The following is a 7,889-nucleotide window of genomic DNA, read 5'->3' as shown; positions in this document are numbered from 1 at the left end:
TGCCCCAGAGATATCACCCAGTCGGCCCCCATCCTAAAGAGTCACCATCAAGAGAGGGCAGGAGATGAGGGCGGATTGTGCTCCTGCCTCTGTCTCCATTCCCAGGCTAGGAGCTGGGCGTGTCCCAAATGCAGAAGAGGCCGTCTGTCAGGAATAGCTCCAGTGAATGGAGCATCTCCTCCTCCCAACCTGGGAAGGTGGGAGGCCCCCTATGCGACAGGGTCGTGGCCTACAGGGGGTGGGCAGGATAAAGGTTATGAAGGCGGGGATTTGAACAGGGCGTGGCTAGAAAGATTCTGGAGAGGCCAGAAGTGGGCGAGTGGATTGTTTGAGAACGGAGATATATATTACTGCCGGGCTTAAGCCGTGCAAGCGAACTTGGAGGTGCTAGGGACGCGGATGGATAAGGGTCAGGGGCGGAGTCCCAGCCCTGTGGGCGTGGCCTAGTCGAAGCAGGGCCCAGAAGTAGGGGGTTGGGCGCTCGCCGAATGACAGCTAGTGGCGGCGAGTGCCCGGATGTGGGGGCGGGGCCGACCAGAGGGTGTGTGTGTGCGCGACAGGGCCGCTCCCCGCCAGTCCCCGCTGGCTGGCCGCACCCACGCCGTCACGCTCACCATCCTCGGCCTGGCTCAGCCTCTTGTTCCCGCGGCTCGGGCGGCTTTAGCTGAGGCTGCGGCGACTCCCTGGGCAGCTGTGAGCTCGCGCTCACGTCGGCGCCATTTTCCGCCTCCCCACTCTCGCGAGAAGTGGGGCGAGCCCTGCGTACCGCGTTCCGCGAGGGGGCGGGGCCTGAGATCCTCCTGGACAACAGAACAAATCCCGGGGGCGGAGTTGCAGACTCAGGGCAGTCGTAGGGTCGACCTTTAATAGAGTCTGTGCTGAAATCCGGGATTAAAATGTTTCCTGGCCTGTGTTTTCGTCTGCAAAATGGGCATCTTCATCCCCTTCTATCCTGTCACCAGCCCTCGAAAGGCGATAAACAGTGGTTCTACTTTTTGAAGAGGTCATGTGGAGTGGGCAGCCTTTTTAGAAGGAAATTGACAGTAGTCGTCAAAATTTTCAGTGCACTTAGTTCTGAAGTTGGAGTGGGTCCCTTGTGATAGCCAAGGGCGGAAAGCGAGCTAACTGTCCATCTGGAGAGATGTGTTTCCAGGATGGCGGCACTGGGTGTACCAGTGTGGAATGAGTCACCTGTCCAACATATTGTGTGCTAGGTTCTGGGGAACCAGAGATGAACAGTACAAACATCCGTGACCTCAGAGGCTGCTCAAATAATAAAACGGGGAAACACAACAACAAATGTAGAAAAGAGTACGAGGTTATAGTAAATGCTACAAATTAAAAATAAATAAATAAATAAAACAGAAGGACATGATACTGCTGGGTCAGGGAAGCCTCTCTGTGAGGTGACTTCTGAGCTATCGCTTGACAGGAAAAGAGTGAGCCAATGGAAGGTCACGAGGCTAGAGCATTCTGGAAAGGGTGGATAACTAATGCAATTGTTCTGAGGTTGAGAGGAACGTGTCTTTTTCAAGGTCGGTCATGCAGGGCCTTGTGAACCGTGGAGAGAGGAGTGTCATTCTAGACATTAATGAATTTTAAGCAGGAGGAGGTACACCATCTGATCCCTGGCTTTCATTTGGGAGATGGGCTATTGGGGGACGAAGTGAACATTTGATCTCAGATCTCCATAATACATTATTTAACCATTCAAGAGGTATTCATTGAGTTCTAGGCAAGTGTAGACTTTATGTGTAATGTATTTCCATCTGTGCACATAAGGTGCACCTTATGTGGTTTTTTTTGTACCTATGTGCTTTTACATGCAGAGAATACCATTAAGAGACATTAAAAATTGGGGAGACAGATTTTTGAGTGAAGAAGAGACAGATTTCACACTTCTGTGCAGTTTTAATTTAAAAACCTTTGGTTATCTTTAATACAGTTAAAAAGTCGTAAAAACAGATCATTTTGATGGAGGGTAGAGAGGTGTGTGTGTGTGCAGGAGAGGTTGGTGCAATATAGGGAAGGATGGGGTGAGGCCTCAGAAAGGATAGGGACCCAAAGAACGGAGAGGAGGGGGCAGACTTGAGACATTTTGTAAGAGTCAACAGGATGTGGGGCTGAGTGGGTGGGGCAAAAGTGACTGAGGTTTGCAGATGCTGTAACCTAAATGTGAGAAGTTATTCGAATATGTCAAACCCACTCCCTTCTTCATACTGAGTAACCCGCCCAAACCTCATCTATCCATCCTATCCAGAAGGCCCTACTTCCTGCATGTGTGATGCTCGCCACGGTAGCTTTATCCCCAAGTGCCAGGAGCTAGGGTGGGGGTAGCCTGCAGGGTGAGTTTGAGGGCTGAGGAGATGGAAGCCCTGATTTCCTCTTCAGCACGAGGAAATGCCCAGCTGATGAGGTCAGTGATTCATGTCGGTCGTCCTCCCCGCCCTCTCCCATCCTTATATCTAAGTCTTACAGCGAGTGATGCACACAATGATGGTTGGGCAGCAGAGTGAGAAAATCAGAGATGGGAACCGGGGACTTTCAAGGGACTGGGTAGATGCTTTTGTATGACAACTAACAAAAAGGTTGCTGAGATTTGTTTGTTTGTTTTGCCAGCTACTCTCAGCTTCCCCAGGTAGGTGCAGAAGAGAGAGGGTGCGGATCCTGCAGAAAGCTCTGCTGGACAGTCAGCCCCTGTCCCTTCTCTGGTTCAGTTTGACCCCTCTAGTCTCTCAGACTGGCTTACTCTTTGAGGGGCTGAGCACAGAGGGGGTATCCATCTGGAAAGCTAGAATCCTTAGGCTCTGACCATAGTAGGACTCCCAGACAGTTTCTGCAGCACCTGCATGGAATTCTCAAAGGCTCAGACTCCAGCATGGGTTTGGAGACAATTTGGGAAACCACTAGCCAGGCTGACCCCTTGACCTGTGACCATAAGTGCAGAAAGCCAGGGCCCTCAAATGTCAGAACCAGTCCTGACCCCAGGTGAGTGAGGGCTAAGAATGCACAGACATGAGGTGGGGGACAGGGGCCAGAGGTGTCTCAGGATGGATTGTGGGGGGCCATGCAGGACCTGCCTCCTTCCTCAGGGTCCAGTTGGGTCCCAGATGGGTTTGGGGGCTGCAGCTTCAGATCTGATAGGACCCACCAGACCATTTTCTATAGGAAAGCTGGCATGCAGCTTCTGGAAGTTGGCAAGTGAGACAAACTCAAGCTTTTCAAGGCTCGGCTCTGTGGAATCTTGGGTAAGTGACTCAAACTCTGACTCTTTATTTTTCCACCTGTAAAATGGGGCATTTGCTACTCCTACATCACAAGGTTCTGAGAAGGTTGATACTTCGACCCAGCAAACATTTATTGCTTCAGTAAAGAGAGAAGGAGGGAGGTCATGCTTGTCAAGGCCCCCCAACTATGCCCCACCCTTTGCTGACAGGACATGCCTCATTTTGTACTCGTAAGGCAGCTGGGAGGTAGGCTCTGCTGTTAGCCCTGTGTAAAACAAAAGGAAGGTGGTGTGACATGGGACAGTCCAGGGCTCAGGGGTGGCTGCAGGTGACTCCCAGACCCACCCAGGGCCTGGGCTGGGCTAGGCTGGAGGCCACCAGACTACACCTTCTGGCCAATGCAGCCAAGGGAAACGAGAGCCCTGCTGGCCGGGCCTGGCTCCCTAGCAGGTAGGAGGATAGAATTCTGGGCCCCCCCACTCAGATCTTCTCCACGTAGTTTCCTGGGAAGAGGCCCTCCTGGCCGTGCAGCCGGCCTTTCCACCAGCCCGAGGAATCTATGGGAGAGAAGAGAGTGTGAGGTGGCACCCAGGCCACCCCGGAGAAAACCTTCAAGCTGGCTCAGTGTCTGTTTTATGCATTTCCACTGGTCTGGCATAAGGCAGAGGCTTAAAAGAGAGTGATGGAAGGAAGGGAGGGAGGGAGGGACACACACATGGTTTTTCCTTGTCACTGGCTCACTGTTATTTTCTAGACTACTCTCTTGCATTCTTCCTTCATCCATGATCTGCTTCAGGCCCCTCCCTGCAATACCCATAGTGGTCCCAGGGAGGACTTCAATGGGGCTCCCCTACTCACCTGCAGAGGGTGCTGTTGAGTCCAAGGCCCCTCTGGGACAGCCCCAGGGAATAAGGTAAAGAAGGTGGCTTCCGCCATCCAGATATGGCCCATATCCTACTCACTAGAGGTCTCTAAGATTCTGCTATTAGCACTATGTTTGACAGGTGACAGAAATGAGGCCGGGCTACTAGATGTGATTCAGTGAGGCCAGGCTCCTAGGTGGCTTAGGAGGCAACTCCAGACCCAAGCCCTCTAGCCTTTGCAGCCACTGGCTCAGAAGAGGCTACTTCTATTGGAGCCTGAAAACTAGCTGGCTACTTCTGTCATCCCATGGGAAGATATGCGGTAATGGGGGGCTGCCTGGTATCAGGGTTCTGACTTCTCCCACTTCTGTCCCAGCACACGCACCTTCCATGAGGATCTCTATGACCTCATTCACGTTGAAGCTCAGCTCATCCACATCTTGTCCCACATACTGGTACAGTGCCCGGCACCGTGGGCCATGTGTCCGTGGCTGGGGCTTGGGTCGGCCCACACCAGGCACTGGCCGCTGCCCAATGCTGCGCTTCCTCTGCATCCTGTGGGCACAGGGAGGGGGGCGCTCATCACAGCCCTAGATACTTCCTCACAGCTCCCCATCTCCTAGGGCTGCCCTCCCACCCCACCTACCCAGCCACTCCTTGATCTGGCACATTGAGGAATTCTGTGTTATGCTCCGAGGGGGGCCGTGCCCGAGGGCGTCTGCTGGCCCTCAGGGCTGAGGATGGAGGGCCTCGGGGAGGCCGCTGGGAGCCCCCTCCAGATGTGATCTCCAGGGGCAGAAGGCCCCCTCTAGCAGAGGGGGGCACCCCGTTGCGGTCCAGACCTGTGGTTGGAGCAAGGATGGAGGCATTTATCATGGTGATGCTAGGAGTATTTGGGGAGGACTCAACTAAAAGTTCCCAGTCTGAGGGAGGAGGCAGCCACACTCTCAATCCAGTATGGTGACTAGACCAGAAGGAGGGACCCAGGGGCCAGGAGGGATCAGAGAGAGGTTCTGCAGGAGCAGTCTTTCCCTCAACCCCATTCTGTAGGAACGCTTTCGTGGATGGGTCTTGGAGGAAGAATAGGAGCTCAAGTGGAGTGGGAATTTTGGAGACAGGCAGAGCAAACAGCCCCAGCAAAGGCCTGGAGGTTTTGACAAATTTGGCAAGTTGGGAAAATGTGATGTAGCTTGCCTGACAGGAGTGTAAGATGGGAGAGAAGAGGTCAGTGGTTAGCTGGGGTCGGATTCTGAAGGGCTTTGAATACCAAACTAAGTTTAGCTGTTACTCTGTGGGAGATCGGGAGTTACGGAGAGTTCTGGTCAACTCTGCTTATTAGACTGTTTGATAGGTGGACTGGCTTAGGTCATGGAGCCCACAAGAGGCAAGAGAAGACACTTAGTGGGGGTCATCTCCTCACCTCTGGGGGGCGCAGGGGCTGCCCGGGAAGGTGCCTGGGCCGACCTTCGAGGTTTACCGTGGGCCATTCCTTTCCGTGTAGGCTCTGTAAAGGAAAATGGAAAGGATACAGGATTTGAGTGGTGGTCAGACCAGACCAGGCTCTTGGCCCTGCCCACGTCCAGTCCACTCCTCCCCAGGCCCCGCCCCCTCAGCCTCACTGGCTCAGTCCTGATTGGTCCCGCCCCTCTGGGACCCGCCCCTCATTTCCTGGGCTCGTCCACTCCATGACTTGCGTCCTCACCCCCCACCCCGGCCCCCTTATTTATCGGCTAGCTCTCGGGCTTCTTCTCTGGCCACGCCCCTCCACGTTGCTCGCCCAGTCACTGGTCACTTCGCTGGCCCTACCCTCTCCATGGCTACCTCTTTTGTCTCTCCCTAGACACGCCCCTTCACAGCCGTCACCCACTTTCGGCCAGCATCACTGGCTCCGCCCCTTCAACATTGATTGGTCCCCTCGCTGGCCCGCCTCTTTGGCACCACCCCCTGGTTCTGCGCGGACTCACTGGAACTTTTGGGCAGCCCATCACCCACGCTGACCGTGAGGGCCCGGCTGCTAGCCTTAAGTAGCGCCACGTCGCCGGAGCCCCGGGAGAAAGTGACGCTGCGGGTGCCACCTCCGCCCCAGCCCTCCTTCTTCACCCGGAACTGTAGTCTGTGGAGAGAAGAGAAAGCTTTTGGGGCGCTCGCCTCCCAAGCGGAGATGTGTGTTACCTCCCCATCCTATCCTTGCCAGGCCGGGCACTGGTGGATGGCAGGGCAGAGGGGAATTTCGGCGGGATCGTGGGGTGGGGAGAGGGTGCTATGCCTAGACCAATTCGAGGATGGTGGTGGTGAGGGGAGGCGTACGTGTCGCTGAAGGTGAGGGGCAAGGGCCTCCGTGCTGCCTCCTCAAAGCGCTTGCACAGGAGGCTGACAAACTCAGTCTTAAAGATGCTCTCCAGAAAGCTGTCCGTTGTGTCTTCTTGGAGGATGAAGAAGTCGTCCTGCCGCGTACTGGGGGCGGGAGGAAAGGCAGTTGAGAGTGGCAAGACTGACACGTGAGATGCAACAAGGGAAGGTCAGGTAAGGGGCAAGCGGAGAGTTACACGGGACGGGGGAACCGGGAAAAGTGGAGCTGGGGAAGATGGTAATACAGAAGGGCCAGGTGAAGAGTCGGATGAGGGGACAAGCGCTGTTGGCAAATAAGGATCATGAGTGTGAGGGCAGGTGAAGGTGACAGGTAGGGCCAAGAGAGGGTTACAGATATAGCGGCAAGTAAGAATGTCAGAGTTACAGATGGGGTAACAGTATGACGAGAACTGAGGTTGACAAGGGGGAAGGCAAGGGTGACTGTGGGGCAGGTGAGTGCCTGGACTCACCTGAGGGAGACTCCTCTCAGGGCCTGGAGCTCCACCTTCTTCTTGAGGACCTCACGCACTTGGCCCTTCTCGGATCCCTTCTTCACCTTTTCTCGCCCAATCACATACACACACTTGGGCGTCAGGATCAAGTCCCTCTTGATGGGCTATGAGGATGCAGTACCAGAGAGGCTGATGGCAGGAGCCCTGGGCATGGGCAGCCTGGTCCTAGGGGATCAACCCCAGGCAGAGGGGTGGTGCTGGCAGGTCAGGTGAAGGACAGGTGAGGGTATCCCTCCACGCAAAGGTATATGAGTAGTTACATTATATAATAGGTTAAAGAAGAGTCTATTGGCTAGAAGGGTGTCTGGGGCAGGGAACAGGTACAGGATAGATGAAGGTAGACCTGCTGGACATGGGTGCCCAGGCCAGATGAGCACAGGTGTATCTAGGCCAGGTGAAGGTGTGTCTAACTGACAGGTCTATCTAGACTTGGTGAGGGTATACCTACCTAATGGATAGGTGTGTGCAGGATAAATGAGGGTGGCCCTGTGGTCAATGCTTCTGGGTGAGGTGAATGTGTAATTGTGGACAGATGTGTCTGGCCAGGTGAAGATGCATCTGATAGACAAGTATGCCTGGGCTACATAAGGTCATATTTGATGGACAGATATATCTATGTTAGTGGAGCGTATACCTGTGGGCAGGTGTGCCCCAGCCAGGCGAGTGTGTACCTGTGATGAGACAGGTGTATCTAGGATAGGTGAATATATACCTGTGGACAGATGTATCTGGGCCAGGTGAGGGTGTACCTCTGGGTGGGGTGCCAGGCTGAGGCCAGGGTCCTAGACGTACCCACTTGCTAGTGCCTACCTTGAAGCGGCGGTCGTACTTGGTGACTGAGTCGGCAAAGTCCACGCGTTCCCTCTTGCCCAGGAACTGACGCAGCTCTGGCCGCTCCTCCAGCCCCAGGTAGTCCCCGACAAAGTTCCGATTGATGC

General features: G+C 54.6%; 2 protein-coding genes across 2 annotated transcripts in view; both read right to left on the bottom strand.

Annotated features, from left to right (window-relative positions):
- ZNF414 (zinc finger protein 414) overlaps positions 1 to 774 on the bottom strand; it is a 3,726-nt gene extending 2,952 nt beyond the window's left edge. Inside the window, exon 1 of the mRNA XM_006917202.3 lies at positions 615 to 774. Within this exon, the coding sequence (XP_006917264.1) occupies positions 615 to 617 (3 nt within the window). The 5' untranslated portion in view covers positions 618 to 774. The remainder of the gene's footprint in view (positions 1 to 614) is intronic.
- Positions 775 to 3,333: 2,559 nt separating this feature from the next.
- MYO1F (myosin IF) overlaps positions 3,334 to 7,889 on the bottom strand; it is a 33,002-nt gene continuing 28,446 nt past the window's right edge. Inside the window, 8 exon segments of the mRNA XM_006917249.3 lie at positions 3,334 to 3,784; positions 4,476 to 4,645; positions 4,737 to 4,932; positions 5,511 to 5,594; positions 6,055 to 6,203; positions 6,398 to 6,544; positions 6,910 to 7,055; positions 7,762 to 7,889. The exon segment at positions 7,762 to 7,889 is cut by the window's right edge and continues 4 nt beyond it. Of these exon segments, the coding sequence (XP_006917311.1) occupies positions 3,708 to 3,784; positions 4,476 to 4,645; positions 4,737 to 4,932; positions 5,511 to 5,594; positions 6,055 to 6,203; positions 6,398 to 6,544; positions 6,910 to 7,055; positions 7,762 to 7,889 (1,097 nt within the window). The 3' untranslated portion in view covers positions 3,334 to 3,707.

This window comes from Pteropus alecto, unplaced genomic scaffold (genome assembly GCF_000325575.1).
Source record: "Pteropus alecto unplaced genomic scaffold, ASM32557v1 scaffold37, whole genome shotgun sequence".
Lineage (NCBI taxonomy): Eukaryota > Metazoa > Chordata > Mammalia > Chiroptera > Pteropodidae > Pteropus > Pteropus alecto.
Note: the sequence above shows the minus strand (reverse complement) of the source record. Positions and strands in the feature narration are given on the sequence as shown.